We start from the raw sequence: 15595 nt of genomic DNA, 5'->3' as shown, positions 1-15595 counted from the left end.
GGATATATTGTCCAGTCTGCCTTTCTCCTCTCACCAAGGCCTGGCTGAGGCATTAGGTCAGAAGTGAAAAGGAATCCTTAATAAGGAAGCATAGTGCAGGAGTGGATGGAAAGGGGAAAATACCAACAGCCTGGTTTGTACTTGGACTAAATCAGCAAATTCACAAACTGAGAAGGAAAGAGGTGAATTGACAGGCTTTGGGGGAGAGAAAGGGAGAGAGAGAGATGGAAGGAAGAGGTCATTTCTTATCCTTTTAATTCACTGCAGTTTCTCTCCCCTAAGAGTCATGCTCGAGCCTTGAGTGACCCCACCACACCTCTGTGACCTGGGTGAGTCAGTACCTCCTTTTTACCACTTCCAACACTCCTTCCCTCTTGCATGTACGATCCTTCCTCCCCCCAGCTGCTTGGGAGTCAGCCTCTTCCCTCTCCCAACCCATCTCCCTCTTCTTTCCTGACTTCTAGAGAAAATCCAGAACTTGGCTACAGCCCCTCCTCTCAGCACATTTTGGGCTGGGATGGCAGTGGGACATAGTGAAGGCCTGGAAGAACATTGACTTCCTCCCCTCTGCTTCCTGGACAGAGGTCAAAGGACCAGCGTGTTCCCCTGCTAACGCTATCTCTATAGCTCTCCCCAGCTGGGCACCTTCCTTCAGGAACCAGAGTGGCCATACTTGCTTGCTTTCATACCCTGGAGGCTGGGAAATTACTCCTGGTCCAGTCCTTCCCCATCTTGGGCCACTGCATAACTCCCAGGGCACCACCCCCATATCAGGCCTCCCCAGAGAGCTGGTGTTTCCCCCTTCTTCCCACCCTGACTCTCCCTGAGAAGACTCATCTCTCCCAGCTCAACCATTATTCCTGGTGACTCCATTCTGAGGTGTCATGGGAAATGGAACTATGCAAACCATTATATGAGGGTGTGGCGGGAAACTGCAAACTTTCTATATGTAATTACTGTTATTATAATACTATTGTTATATTAAACGTATTTACTCACACTTTGTGTCCAAAGAACTAGAGCAGTCCTCCAGGCTGAGGTGACATTACTAACACTAACTTGAGCACTTCCCCTCAACCATTAACTAGAACACAGAAAATACAACCAAGGCTACAAGATACCCTGTACCCCTTCCTGGCCCAAAGCTGGGTGTGGGCCAGGCCTGGGAGAATGTGCCTCCTCCACAGTGGCTCCCAGAGACTCAATGCACCCTTTAAAGCTCCTTTTCTCACAATGCACCCATTTCTTGAGACTAAGCTAGTCACAGTCAAGCTAGGATTCAGCACAGTTCAGCAGATTTCAAAAAGAGGTCCTCAGATCACAGTGCATGAGAAACCCCTAGGCAATTTGCTAAATGCTAATTCCTGGGCCCCACCCCACAGCAACTGAAGCCAAACCCTGGGGGTAAAATCCAAGATTCTGCTTTTTTAAAATCATGCTCTTTGGGTGATAACAAGTGCCTGAAGAGGTGCCTCTTTCCTGAACAGAATGGCCCCAAAAGGAGGACAGGACATAGGCAGACAGACACAGTGTCCTGTGCCTCAAGACACCTGTTTATTAGGGACACAACTCTGCGACAGGGATGACAGGAATCGTACCAAAAATAGCAACGTCTACAGGGCCCCCCGAAGGGGCTTAGAAGGGTACAGTGCCCCCCACCCCCACCCATTGTACAAAAATAAACTCTCACGCCTATGGACCAGCAAGGACTGGCAGAGCAACTCCTCAACAGGGGCACAATCCTCTCTGCCAGCCCTGGGACCCCGTTCTTTGATCCTCACCCCTGCCACTTCTAAGGCACTGTGACTCCCCTGGGTGGGTACCGCCTGCCCACCCTCCTAGGCCCTCCACACCCTTCACCTCTGGTCCACCTGGGGCTGGGATATGGGTCCCACGATGCCCCCTGCTGGCTGCTCTACCCAACTACCTCTAGTGCTCCCCGCTCCCGCGGGGTAAGCTCACTAAGCTAACTGCCCCTAAGAGGGCTCCCTACCGTTCTTGACCCCCCAGCCCCACCTCTCCGGATCTCGACAGCCCGGGGACCTCCTCCCCTTCCTGCGGAGGACTGGGAGGGGTCTCTCCTGATGGTGCTCGGATATAGGGTGGGGAAGTGTCAGCCTGGGGCGGACGGCGGCCCCGAGCCCGACGGCTGTGGTGCACTTGCAGGTGCAAGGCCATGAGCTCCGGGGCTCCAGTGGCGAAGGGGCAGAAGAGGCAACGGTGGAGGGCACCCCCTGGCCCGGCCTCGCCTCCCGGCCCTGCCCGCAGGGACAGGTCCAGGGGTTCGGCCTCACCACCTCGCCCGTTGCGCAGGGTCCTCCCGGGGCTAGCGGGCTTTCGACGGGACCCCTGTGCAGCGGCGCTAGAAGACCGAGGGCTTGCGGTGCCCTCCACCCAAGTCGCAGACTGCGAGGCCGCCTTGGCTCCGGATGTCTGGGCTGAGCCCCGCTGGGAAGGGGGCGGCGGCTCCGGGGGTGGCCCGGGGCCAGCCCCACTCCTCTGCTCCCGGTGGTGGCGCTGCAGGTGGTACTTCAGCGAGCCAGATTGGGTGCCTGCGTAGTCGCAGTGTGGACACTTGTAGGGGCGCTCGCCTAGGGAGAGGGGAATGCTATAGGTTCAGAGTCTTGATCACTGCCCACCCCACCTGCACTTTCGCTCATCGTACAGACCTCTGGCCCAGGAAAAAACATTGCTTCTATTCCCACCCACCCCCCCACCCCGATTTAATAAATAACGGTTTCCCAACACCCTCATCTGGCCAGTCTGAAGGCTGCCTGCCGTCACCTCCAACAGCCCTCTCACCTGTCTTCCTGCTTTCTAGTGCCCTCTCCAACCAGGGGGCTGCCCCCTCACCTGTGTGTACTCGCAAGTGTACTTTGAGGTGATGCGCTGAGCGGAAAGATTTTCCGCAGAAGGGACAATCCTTGCCGGTGGCCCCTCGTCCCCCTTCAGGCCGGGTCCCTCCAACTAACAGCCCATTCTCTTCTGTAATATACAAGTTAAGGGGAAGTCAAAGGGGCCCTTTGCCCTAACCCCATCAGAACCACGCACCCCACACGCACCCCATTGGGTTGCTTCCCCTTCGGGCCCAGGAGGAAACACCGTGCTTGGGGGAATGAGGAGTTAAATTTGCTGTGAGTTGAGCTGATGCCCTCAGAAGGTGGTAAAGCCTCCAGAGGGGGGAAAATGGTGAGAAGTAAAACAGGTCCTTTTTAAAGAAGGGTACAGGAGGAGAGGAGTGGCATCAGAATGGGCCCAGGATTTGGAAAACCTAGGAGACAGGAGGCCCCTTACGTACCCTGTGTGGCTGAGGGCCTTGCCTGGGCCCCCGCAGCAGGTGCAGAGTGCCCCGGCCCCTCCCCTGGGCGCGGGTGCAGTGAAGCCAGAGGGCCTAGTGCCCTGTTCCGAGCCCAGGTCTCCTCCTCCGCCTCTACCACCTCCTCTTCCTCATCAGGCTCCTCAGGACGGTGCCGCCGAGCCCGGGCTGGGAGAGCAGACGGCAGGGGGCGGAAGCCTCCGAAGCTGCGGCCAGCCCCAGGCTCTGCACCCTCACCATTGGGCCGGGCTTCGCCAGCTCGCAGGCTCAAGTAGCCCAGCAGGCTCGCAGGCTCACGGCGTTCAGCCGGGGTGGGCGCTGGGGCCAAGAGCAGCGCGGGGCCCAGTGGCTCGTAGGCCAGCAGGCCCAGGTCAGGCGGCTGGGGGGCCCGGGCAGGGCCGGAACCCGGCCCCGGCGCACGCAGTGGGCCCAGCTTGCTGGCGTGCACTTTCATGTGGTTCTTAAGGAACCAGGGCTCCTTGAAGCAGCGGCCACACACGGGACACGCATGATCGAAGGAGGCCTTGTGCTTACGCATGTGGCCCTTTAGAAACCAGGACTGCGTAAAGCTCTGGCCACACACTTGACAACGGAACTCTGGAGGCGCAGGGGGCTCCTCCGGAGCGGCAGGAGCAGGGGCAGGGGTTGCCTCACGTTCGGGCTCCGGCTCAGGCTCCGGCGGCTCGGGAACTGATCTGGGTTCTGGCTGAGGTGGAGGCTGAGGCGGAGGTTGGGGCGCAGCCGAAGTGGCCGCCAGGGGGCGCTCAGAAGCTCCGTGGGCTGTGAGACTGTGGTGCAGTAGCTCCTCCTCCTGGCTGGAGCCGAAACTGCATAGGCCGCACTTCCAGGGCCTGTGCAGGATGTGCAGGTGGCGTTCGCGCTCTGCCGCAGTGCGAAACTTGCCTTTGCAGAAGGGGCAACGGAAGGAGGACGACGACGGAGCTTGGGGCCGTGTCAGGCCCTCAGTGGCAGCGGCGGCCTGCATGCCCCCTGAGCTTCGGGCTCTCCCCAAACGGGCCTCACGCAGTAGCGCACGCTCCTCCAACTCCAGCAACAGGCGCGCAGCGGGGCTGCGCGGGCGCTCAGGCTGATGCGTGCGCAGGTGCGAGCGCAATAGGGCCCGCTGCGCTGCACGGTGGCCACAGTGCGGGCACTGGAAGGCCTGGGCGCCTGGGTGTGCCCGCAGGTGCAAAGCCAGGATGGAGTTGAAACGGAAGCGCTTCCCACATACAGGACAGGGAAAGCGCCTTTCTCCAGTGCGACTCTCAGACCAGCCCACCGCTCCCATTCCTGGAGACCCGGTGCTCACTCCTGGCCCGTTGGAGTAGCGCTGCAGATCCAGTTCGCCGTCGAAGGCCGGCGGTGAGGGCGCTAAGTGGCCGCCCGGGGCGCGGGGACGTGAGCCCTGTGGGGGGAAAATGATGTATACAGAACAAAGGATGGAGACAGGAGAGCTGTGGGGTAAGCAAAGGCATAGAGGGCCAGAAGAACCCGAGGGAGGGTGGATGGGAACCAGGTACACCAGGTGAGAGCACCTGAGGAAACTGGGAGATGAATGGGAATTGAGCTGTTGGGGCCACATAGATAACTTCTAATAATGGCAGGTCAGAAAGAGAGAGAGAGGCAGGGGAGGGAGTATAGTTGTAGGCACTTGCAGGTTCAGGACAGAGTGTCACTCACCTCCATGGACTCCCTTCACATTCTTTGGTTCTGGGGAGTGCAGAGAAGGAGGAAAAGCTGCTTGTGAAGGCAACAGGTGCTGAAGAGCTAAAGCAAGAGAGACAGATTTGGAGGACAGGATGAGTCCTGATTTTCAGCAGTGAAATCACCTCAACCCCACAATCTTAGCACCCTGTATTCCGGAAACCGATCTATCCCTTCTCCCTCCTTGCATCCTGAGACAGGAGGGGGCTGCTGTCTTCAAAACTTGTACTCCTTGATTTGACAAACCCACAAGGCTCCCTGATATCACAGACTTCTTCCCCCAAATACGTTTTAAATGCCTGGTCCAGAACAACTACCACCACCACCACCACCCCTGGTGGTTGGGGAGACTATCACAGTGTAGCCCTCTCGTTTAGTTTGGGCTGTGCAGCTTGATGACCAAATGGGGTGGGCTTGCCATGCTCCCCAGTTGCTCTCAGACACCTAACTGAACAGCCAGCCAAACATCCTTCCGGGCTCCACAGTCCTTCCTTCTGCCCTTACCCTGTCTTTCTGTCTTTCCCCCTCATCCTCCCTCCCTCCACTTGGATTCCTGATCCATTCATTTCCATTCATTACAGAGACTCATTCATGCATGGGAGAGAAACACCTCCCAGCAGCAGAGAGTCTGGAGACAGACAGAGGGGGAGGGGCACGAAGGGGGAGAGAGCCAGAGGGAGAGGGAATGAAGAGAGTTGGGGGAGGAGTGGAAGTTAAGGGGTGCTGCTGGCCTGGGGAAAGGGTTAAAAACTGCAAATACCGGATAGGATTCATCCCTGTGTTTCAAACCTCGAAGCCTGCAGTTTGATGGGGCATCTCAGCCCCTTTGTCCAGGGCTGTTCCGAAGCAGGCTTTCCTCCTCTCTGCAGGGGAGAGGCTCCCTCACACAAGAGGAGGATTACACTGGCTCTGAGCTCAAGAGCCTGGAGTGAGGGACGAGGGGCGGGGCTGGGCCATCTGCACAGATAGGGGCTCAGCACATGCTCTGAGCAGGAAAGGGTTAAAATTCTCCAGGCTAAAATTCCCTGGGCCTGGGATGTGCAGAGCTCCAGTTCTGAGGAAGGAGAAGAGCACTGAGAGGAAGAGGATGGGGGGGCGGGGGTGTCTCCTGATTCTAAGCTGCAGAGGTTAGCATTAGGACTTAGAAGCAATCCCAGAATTAAGATTCATGGAAACAGGCCTAGGAGGATGACCAGAACTCGATCAGTGTACCTTCCTGCTTACATATAGAATTTTATCTGGTCAAGGCTAGACGACCATGGGCCTAACCTAGTTTTTTGCCTGAGACAGAAATATTTGATATATAAAGAACTTCCTTACAATAGGTATTGTGCAACTGAAATGGGTTACTGAGAAAGAAAAGGACTCAGGCATTACTTTGCTTAAGGATCTTTAATGGGAGAGAACTGGGACAGGAGTCAGCCCTGTTTATCGGCAAAGAGAAGAGGCTCTGGAGGTCTCAGACTTCTTTAATTTTTGATATTTAGTGGATGTGATAACACTTCATGAATGTGCAGGTACTTGTTACATGTGGAATCTGGGTTATGGGAATTTTATTAACAGGAGGTTAATTAACAAAGTGTCCTTGTCCGAGGGTCACTAAACAACCTCTATCATCACTTTTAGTATTTGTATTTCTGTAGCACCAAATTAGGGCATCCAGCCTTATTTTCTGGATTCTTCAAATAAATCCCTTTTCTAGGACCAAGAGCCTAGCCAGGCTCACTAAGTAGTATCAGGAACGGTGAATTAGACTGGTACAAGGCTATTGTGGGCCCAGTCTATTAATAGCCCTGCAACCTTCAGTAAATCACTTAACCTCCCAGTTTACTCATCTGTAAAATAAGGGGGTTGGACTAATTTATATAGATGGTCTCTTCCAACTTGAAAGTTTTGTAGTTTTGAGTCATAGGACTCTTCTGGACCCCAGAGAGAAGTTAAAACAAATGGTCATCCCTTCAGTACCATGGAGAGTGCAGTGGGCTACCAGAGGAGCCACTGTGGCCACCTCAGTACCATAGATAGAGCTATGAAGTGCTAGAGGGGCCACATTTGCCATTTTAGCACCACAGTTAAGGCACTGAGAAAAGCCAGAGGGTTTTTAAAAATTCCTATCTGGGAGCCATAGTGGGGGAAAAAAAGACAGTGGTACCAGAGGGATTACTTTTGCCTTTGGATGACACTGAAAATAGATAGATGTAACAGAAAATAGATGTAACTAGAAGAATTTTAATTAGCTATAAGGCGTATCCTGACAGTTACAGTTTGTACATCCTGGAATGAGTGACTGAGGCATCGTATTTGGGTCCATCACATTCTGTTGCTCTCCTGGGGATTCCCAGAACATCCTGGTGTACAGCCAATCTGGTATATTCAGAGGAAGCAGATGGTGGGGGGAGGTGGGGGAAGGCTGGGAATACTGCATGGTCATAGCTGACTAACCTATGGGCACATACTCTGATTCTGAGAAGATTCTAGGGCCCCTGAAACTGCCTGTAGGATAGCAAGCAAAATACCTCATGGGAAGTTGACCTTGTATCCGAGGCAAGAAGCATAGGAATAGGGCAAAGCTTCCTTCCCCAAAACAAAACAAAAAATCCTGCTTTGCACATAGCAGTTTCTAGGATGGTAATAGTGATATACAAGATCCAAATTGATGATATATTCCTGAGCTGGGAAAGTTTCCCCAGAGGGTGGCCTCAAATTAATAAAACCCAGTGAGAGACCCTCCTAGTCTCAGTCAAGGTCTTCTGAATCTCCTCTACACCAAACCAGGTCCCAGGCTCCTGATCCGAAGAGTTTTTCTCAATAGAAGAAAGCAATGACAAGGCCCAAGATTCTATGAACTGGCTTGGAACCCAGGTCATGCATGTATTGCCAGTGGGCAATAATCAAGTTTTCTACAGTCAGGACTTAAATACCATCCATAAGACTTGGTCAGACAGCAGCACTGACCTACTTCCCACCCCCACTGGGAATCAGGGGTTATCTTGCCCTTATTTTGGTTCTATAGGGATGCAAGGCCAGGAATAGGGATCAGAAATCTTCAGGCCAGTTACTTTTATGTGCTAGGAGAGCTGGTCGGGAAGGGGGTGTGGCTGGAGGAGCATGAAGATGGTCCCTCAAGCCTTGTGGTCAAATGTTTTTCGGGTCAAACTGTAAGGGGCAAGCGTTCAGGACTTCTGTGGTGTGGTTGTGACTAGGCCTCTGTCACTGGTCATTTCTAATACTTGATGTTTTTCTCTGTTAAGAACCCTACACCTCCCAAGTCCTCTAACAATTATGATTAACACTGCACTAGATGGAGTTAAAAGGAAAGGGAGCTTCTTACGTGGTGTAGAATCAAGACCACCTTTATCACACAGACATGCTGGTAGTTCACTTTCATGATCTCCTTTCCATGGCCCTCTGAACCTCACTGCTCAGGGAGCTCCTCCAAACTGACCCCGACCACAGCTTGCCCACCTTTTACATTGAGTTCTTAGTAAAGCCTCCTTCCCTCCACCCTGACCATCCTGAGCTGGGGGCATGGAATCTCAGTCATGGACTGCAAATATACAGCAGGAGGCAAGAGGAAGGTGCGTACACCTGCTCACATACTGCCACCCCACTATTGTGGAATCTTATTCCAGAGGCATGTCCCAACTTGACCCCTCTTCTGAAAGTTCTAGAAGACCTGGATTTGAGGAAAGGGGCATGTAGCCAGCCATAAGTCCCCTTAACTAGAGCTGACCCTAGAAAGGTCAGCATCTTAGCGCCTATATGGGCCTCAGTCCTGGGATTAGGGGGTGGGGAGTGGGCAAGAGAGCCTCTGGGAAAATCCACCTCCCAGAAGTAGGTTGGCAAGTAGAGCAGGAACTGTGATCCTGCACCAGAGGTTCACCCAGCAGCACCCCAGACCCCTCCCGGGGAATATAAACCAGAAGGATGATGGGGGGCAGGGTTGGTTGATTGGAAGGCCAGGGCTCAGCTACCCAGGCCGGGAGAACAAAAGCTGAGTTGCAGCCGCCTCCGCTGCTGCTGCTGCCGCCGGCCGAGCTCTTTGTGACACTTTGTTTGGGACGCAGAGAGGGAAGCACCCCCCCATCCTCTCCCCTCCCCCACTTCTGCTCCCAGAGTTTGGGTCCCTTCCCCCTCCTTCATCAGCCCTACCTGGGCCGGGGGGCGCTCATCCACTCTGGCTCCCGGCTCGGCCGACCCGCACCCCCAGGCCCCTCGCGCCCTGCCTTCGGGCCCCTACAAAGACGCCCGTCCCCTTCCCCCCCCCCTGCGCTGGCCTTTCCCCTTTGGTGTCCGCTTTCCCGGTTCCCCCACCTGGCCCCCCCCCCTCCCTCGAGGCCCCCCTAGCTCTCCAGGCTTCCGAGGCCGCCGCCCCCACCCCGCCCCCCCAGGAGCTCTGGGCGAAGTTTGCTTGGGGCCGAGCCGGCGCCCCTCCCCCGCCCCCGCCCCCTGCACCTGCTCCGAGCCCGGCGCGCGGAGCGGGCCCCCCCTCCGGGAGGGGGGAGGGGGCCGGGGGCGGGGGCCGGGTGGCGGAGGGGGGGCCGGGAGTGGGGGGAGCGGCTACTCACGAGCCCCGGGCGGGCGGCGGCGGAGCGGGCGGCGGCGGCGGCGGCGGCGGCGGCGGCGGGCGGCGGGCCGGCGGCGCGGGCGTCAGCGTTACGTGGGGCCGGGGGAGATGCGCCGGGCCCCGGCCCCCCCGCCCCCGGCCCGGCCCCCGCCCCCTCCCCGGTCCCCCGCCCCCGGCCCTGGCCCGCATTGTGTGCGGCGGGAGGCGGCCCGGCCATTAGCATGCGGGGGGCGGCGCGGCGGTGCTGGGAGCCGCGCGGGAGCGGGAGCTCGGCTCTGGCTCCGGGGACAGGGAGCTGGGGACCCCGGGAGCCGCGAGAGGCGGCCGCCAGGGGCGGGGTGCGGGTAGTTTGGAGACTGGGGGCGCTGTCGGAGGGAGGGAGGGAGAAGGGGGGTGGGGCGCACAGACGATTCCTACAGGGGACTGGAAGAGATTTTGAAAGGTCATCTCGTCCTTCCCCCAGCCTCCAAGCAGCGCTGCCCCTCCCACCCTAAACCCGGACATACCAGGGAAGGAGTTGGCTCTGCCGCTCTTTCTGCCCCAACATGCACAGACTCGGGAAGTTCTTACTGGGGTTTTATCTCAAAGCCTCTCCCTTACAATTTCTGTCTCTCTTTTTGGGGAGGAGGAGGGGCGATTATAGAGATAGTTAATGTCTGCCGTATAAGAAACATTATTAAAGTTACTCTTCAGTCCTTTCTGTTCTTGATAAACAATCCCTACTCCTTCCTCTCGAATTTTATTTTCCATTCCTTAAGTCACTTTAATGGCTCTTCAATACAACAAATATTTACTGAGTACTTACTAAGGACCAGGCACTATGCTCAGCGCTGTGGGGGATGAACAGATGAGGGGGATGTACTGCCTTCCCTTGAGGAGATTGTAATCTAGACAGGGGTTACAAATTTGTAAGTGCTATACTCAGATTTAATCAATATTTACTCAATGCCTGTTCGCATATTTAATAGTATATAATCCTTACAGTGACACTCTGAGATATAATAAGTCTGCATTTACACGTAAGGAAAATGAAGCTAAAGAGTGTCTTTTACTGGCTTGCCAGCTCAGGGATCCTCAGTGCAAGCCAACATCTTACATCGTCAGGCCATCACCACTAAATAAAATTAATGCACATGGGGATAGAAGAGGGACTAGATGCACGACAGTTCAGATCCCTTTCATGTGATTCCCACTCCCCAGTAAAGAAGAGTGGACACAATACTCCAATGAGTGTTGACCCAGCACTGAGCAGAGCGGAAGTGGGTTTCAAAAAAGGCCACTTGCCTATTAGGACTGTGCCTCCTGGTACTAACTCCCAGGGGTCTCCTGGCTCAGTCTTCTTCCTGTCATCAATAATAATAATGATAATAACCATTAATATTTGTTAAACACTATGTGCCAGGTGCTGGGCTGAGCTGTTTCATATACAGTTTTTCTCTTAATACTCAAGGCAACCCTTTGGTATTAGTAGCTTCCCTTTACAGGTAAGGGAATCCAGAGATTAAGCAACTTACACAAGGTTACCCAGGTAGATCTGGGATTTGAACATAGAAGTCTGGTTGCCTCCAGACCTCAGGCTCTACACCAAGAAGGGCCTTTCCTATTTTTGATGCTAGAGTATATATTTGGGCCCAGCTGGTTCTGCTTCTTACTGTAGAAATAAATATCCCCAGCTTAGCTTCTGAATAAGCCCCTTAGTGTATGGGCATCAGGCACGACAGTATGACTTTATCAGCACCACTAATGGTTACTAAGAACTCAACCATGAGTCAACAACCTTTCACAGTCATATTATTAACCCCCGTTTGATCACTCAATTTGAATAAACTAAGGTTCAAACAGGTAGAATAATGTATCCAAGGTCACACAGCTAGGAAAAGTGGCAAAGCTGAGATTTTAGTCCAGGTTGGCCTGGTTATAAAGCAACTTGTATCTATCAAAAATGTTGTTGCAATAGCATCCTTTCCAAGAATGATCATTTGGGGACTATCTCCTATACATGCCTAGGTGCAAGTTATCACCGAGTCAAAAACAATCCCCACTATAAATAGGGTGCCCCATCCACTTAGTCAGTGTCTCATCCAAAGTAAATCATCCTTCAAGAAAGGGTGGAGAGAGGAGAAACCATTCAGCAAGTGAGAGAGGAAGCCAGGAGAATTGAACCTTGCCTGGTCTTGGGACAAAGCTGCAAGTGGTAATGACAGGGTACCAGTCCAGACAGTAATATGGGATTGCCCTAGGGAACAGCAAGTAATTAGAAGAGGAAGCCAAAAAAAGGAGAAATATTAGATGGAAATGGGGGGAAATTGGGGCCTAGGGTGGTAGTGTCCATGGCTGAGTGATCAGAAGAGGAACCCAGGATGGACAGAGATAGGGGCAACAGGAAACAGGAACAGAGCGAGGCAGGGCTGGGTGTCTTATGGAGTGAACTGGTGTCTACCCTTGGCCACTCCCCGGATCTTTAGTCCCTCATAGGGACCTTTGCCCCACCACACCCCAGCCCTGACAGCTTGTCTGCTCTGTGCTACCAGGACCTCCAGGCCCAGCTGGGTCCCATAACTTTGGAGTAGCTGCTTCAGACAAGGTAGGTGAGAGGCTCTGAGACTCAGTTCCCTGGATATTGAAATAGGGCAGAGGGGCAGCTGAAAGAGATGTTTTTGCATGTCCTGTCTTTTGATAGGTGCTATAATGTATTTTCCAGGAAAGCACTAAGCTTTAGTGGTCAAGGGAGCCATGGAGGACAGAGCTGGTCAGCGAGAGCAGGAGAGACCCAGCCTTCGTCTGGAAAAGCTACAGCACTGGGCAAGGCACAGACAGAGTGGCCACCTCTTGGTGCTGGCGGTGAGGCCAGACGCCCCACCCCAAGCTTCAGCATGTCCACTTGTACCCCAGTTCAGTTTCATCTGTGTTTTGTGAGCATCTATCATGTACTTGAAAGTGCTAGGCTCTGAGTGGGTGGAGCAAGCATAGGATAAACAAGGCAAGACCCTTAATCTCTAAGTAGCTTCCATCATGTGGGGAAAACACATAGGTAAGTAACTAGACTATGACATGAGGCAGAAGAAATTAAATGATAGCCCCTTCCTTTACTGCCCTTGGTTGACTACTTCCCACCACCATGTATTCCTGCCAATTGCTGATCTCTGCAAGAAGCAGGGGTTTGGAGGCGGGTAGGGAATCCCTGACAGTTTCCCTTCAACCATCCTGCCCCTGGCCTCCAGGTGAGCCAGCTATGGCTGGCAGTGGCTCTGGTGCCTTTTGCTGTCTCAGTTGCCTGCCTGAACTCTGACTGTCACATGGCCACAGCACTACCGCTTGGACCTGGAGCATTGGTAAGATCCACCACAACAGAGGGTAGAAGGTTCTAGAGGCTCTTCATTAATGAGGCCAGAGTTCAACGCTTGCCTTTCTCACCATTCAGGGTCTCTTCTCTGGGATTGTTACCCTTGAGCTGCGCAGAGCACCCCGCCTCTGGAAGGTGAAAGAGGAAGAGAATGAAATACTATTCTCTCCCCCCCCCAACACACACACACACACACACACACACACACACACACACACACACACACCCCTCTCAGCCCAGGAAGTGGCTCTCTAAGTGTTGACTGATCCTGTCAGCTGTCTGCCCCTGACTGGCCTAAAAGACTGAGGAGGGAAAGCAAAAGAGTTAAAGGGACGATTGCCCTCTTGGGAGGTGGAGGAATAAAAGCTGAGGGGTTTTTTTTTCGGCTAGGTGCAGGTGGGGCTTGGGGTTGCAATGAATCCCCTAGGCTGGGTAGTGCTGAGCTGGCTCACTGGCAGGTACGGGCCATGATGATATTCAACACATTCAATCTGATCTTTGGCTTCGTCGTGGTGGTGGTCGAGGTGATGAAGACAGTCTTGGGGCCTGTCCCAACTGCCCCCTCCCAGGTATGGGCAAATAAAGGAGAAGGTGGGAGGATAAGGAGGCAAGAGGAGATGGAGAGGGAAAAGGGCAGAAGAAACAGGTGCTGGGTTCCCTGCAGCACCCACAGCCCTGTCTACCTGCAGTTGGACAGGTTGTTGGTGCTAGAGATCAGCACTGAAGCCTTCACCCTAGGGGGAGTGTTGCTCTCAGCATACTCCCTGTTCCTGCTGAGCCAGAGGAAGCCAGGATGCTGTAGGAGCCAGAGTCTGCACTACCAGGAGCTGCAGGAGGTATTGAAGGCAAAGATGGAAGTTATGGAGCAGATAGCAGCTCATTTGAGGCAGGGAGGCAAGGAAGGGATCCTAGACTGAAAATGATTGGTTTTCTGGCTTTGGACAATTATCCCTTAGTAGTGGGTAAGAGGGAATTGGGTAACTAAAGAGTTGGGGCTAGAAATGTGGGAGAACATTAGGAAGCTGCGTAAGTATTGGAAGGGCTACGAGACCACGAGAAAAAAATGAGACAGGAGGAGGAGGAAGTTGCTTCTGTCTGGGATCCCACCTTTCTCCCCCCTACAGTTTACTCCCTTCACACCTCTGTCTGGTTTTCAGGGTCTCTCTGAGTTGGAGGAAGTTCCTGATTTGGAGAATCGTTCCACAATGGCTAGCACAGCAAACGGAACGAATGTGTGAACTGGCAAGGGAAGCAGGCAGGTGCTGCCCTCCTGCCCTGTGGTAGCGTTCTCCAGACCCTCCTGCACCCCACCCCACCAAAGTCAGAAGCTAGATGGAGTCCCTTGAGATCAACATGAAGTCTGGTGGAATGCCTTCAGTTTTCACTCAAACTAGGCCCCTTTCTCTTCTAAGGGAAGCTATACCTAGATCAGCGTCTTCCCTCACCTCACTGCCCTGAAAAGCTGCCCGCCGGCAGGGCATCCTTAAACCAACTTTCATCTATACCCACTTCCTCCCTTCCATCTTTATCCTCCTTCCCCACGGCCTCCCCATACAGCTTAACATCTGCCTCATGTCACTACTTCTCTTCTTTTCACCTCTCACAATCCCACCCACTCCGAACCAGGGTTCCCCTGCCCTCTCTCTGAAATCAATTATTGGTGCTTTAGTTCCCTTCCCTCGGATCTGTTTCCTTTCTAGTTTAGCGGAGACTACAAATCCCAGGATGCCTCGCTACCCCGTGGCCTGCTGGGAAATAAAGAGCCTTTTCTCCGCGGTGGGGGCGCTGTGCATCTGCTGAGTGACGCGAGGTGCTGGAAGTCCGGGCCTAGCTGAGTTTCCTCGGACGCGACCACTGGCCCCACGTTTAGGGAGGAGCCGGGCGGGTTATTCTGCGCGGGGGGCGCCGCCACCCCAACCTCAGCAACTGAGAGCAGACTGTGGCGCCACACTCCTCCCTCTGCCAGCTTCGGAGACAGGCAGGGGCTGGGAGCTGACCCTGGGCAGAGCCGGGATTCCCCAGATACTGTCGCCGCGCCCCCTCTTACAGTGCCCAGGTCCAAAGTCCTGAGACTTGGAGCGCGCGCGAGAAAGGGGTTGGAGATGATGAGTCAGAATCCCCGGGCTCTTCTCGTCCCCCTCCCCCGGAGCCTGGGCGTCTGAGGAGGACCTGCTCTCTGGGCAGATGGGTGGACGGGGCAGGAAGAGGGAGGGACGCGGCGACCCAACCTAAGACTTTCCCGCCTCTTGAGAGCACGCGGGTGTAACAAGCCCGCGTTGCCGCCACCCTTCTTTCCAAAACGGTAGCAGGACTGCGCAGGCTCAGCCTGTCGGCAGCCCCGCCGACCTTTGATCCCGGCTGCGATCCCGTGGCTGAAGCTCTGGTTACTCACAACCCCCACCGTTTGTGACCTTTGCTAGTGTGCAAAGATGACAAGCTCAGGTGGACTTGAGAAAAGCCCAGGAAAACTGGGAGGCCCAATAGTACTAAGCCGGACAATCTACCAGACGCCAGAGAAACTAGAAATTGACCAGAGCTGGAGTACTAAAAGAACTCACCCCAAATTCACATAGAGCCCAGGATGGTTGTGCGCCTCACACTCATTTTTGTTCCCACTTGAGAAGGCTTCTTTCCCTTAGAGAATGCTGCTTCTCCTGGCTTAGCC

The 15595-nt window shown here is 54.4% G+C and overlaps 3 protein-coding genes across 27 annotated transcripts in view; 2 read left to right on the top strand and 1 right to left on the bottom strand.

The window, feature by feature from the left end:
- The window catches only part of ARHGEF40 (Rho guanine nucleotide exchange factor 40), a 19563-nt gene extending 16820 nt beyond the window's left edge, over window positions 1-2743 (top strand). For 9 of the 22 annotated variants that reach the window (XR_013993344.1, XM_081048368.1, XM_081048360.1 and 6 more), the window contains 2 exons: window positions 268-329; window positions 465-999. Coding sequence is in view for 19 of the 22 variants with exons in the window: in XM_081048360.1 (XP_080904486.1) it covers window positions 268-324 (57 nt within the window). In the remaining 3 variants the exon portion in view is untranslated. Of the gene's footprint in view, window positions 1-267; window positions 330-464; window positions 1011-2166 lie in introns of those variants that run through there. The other 13 variants (XR_013993343.1, XR_013993345.1, XM_081048367.1 and 10 more) reach the window with 7 other exon arrangements.
- Window positions 1515-15595, bottom strand: ZNF219 (zinc finger protein 219). Of its 4 annotated transcripts, none has more exons than XM_081048390.1 (5): window positions 15489-15595; window positions 4997-5083; window positions 3299-4721; window positions 2854-2985; window positions 1515-2591 (listed from the first exon to the last, which is right to left on the bottom strand). In XM_081048390.1, exons 2-5 carry the CDS (start codon window positions 5000-5002, stop codon window positions 1990-1992), a joined length of 2163 nt encoding a protein of 720 aa, XP_080904516.1. In that variant the 5' UTR covers window positions 5003-5083; window positions 15489-15595; the 3' UTR covers window positions 1515-1989. The 4 variants fall into 4 exon arrangements, with proteins under 4 accessions (XP_080904516.1, XP_080904517.1, XP_080904515.1 ...); XM_081048391.1 differs by lacking the exon at window positions 15489-15595 and adding an exon at window positions 10094-10164; XM_081048389.1 differs by lacking the exon at window positions 15489-15595 and adding an exon at window positions 9589-9626.
- TMEM253 (transmembrane protein 253) lies at window positions 12321-14168 on the top strand (the record flags this gene model as incomplete). The annotated part of the gene is made up of 6 exons (XM_081048942.1): window positions 12321-12428; window positions 12809-12919; window positions 13009-13065; window positions 13389-13499; window positions 13620-13766; window positions 14088-14168. 6 exons carry the CDS (start codon window positions 12321-12323, stop codon window positions 14166-14168), a joined length of 615 nt encoding a protein of 204 aa, XP_080905068.1.

This window comes from Rhinolophus hipposideros (assembly GCF_964194185.1).
Source record: "Rhinolophus hipposideros genome assembly, chromosome: 5".
NCBI lineage: Eukaryota > Metazoa > Chordata > Mammalia > Chiroptera > Rhinolophidae > Rhinolophus > Rhinolophus hipposideros.
Note: the sequence above shows the minus strand (reverse complement) of the source record. Positions and strands in the feature narration are given on the sequence as shown.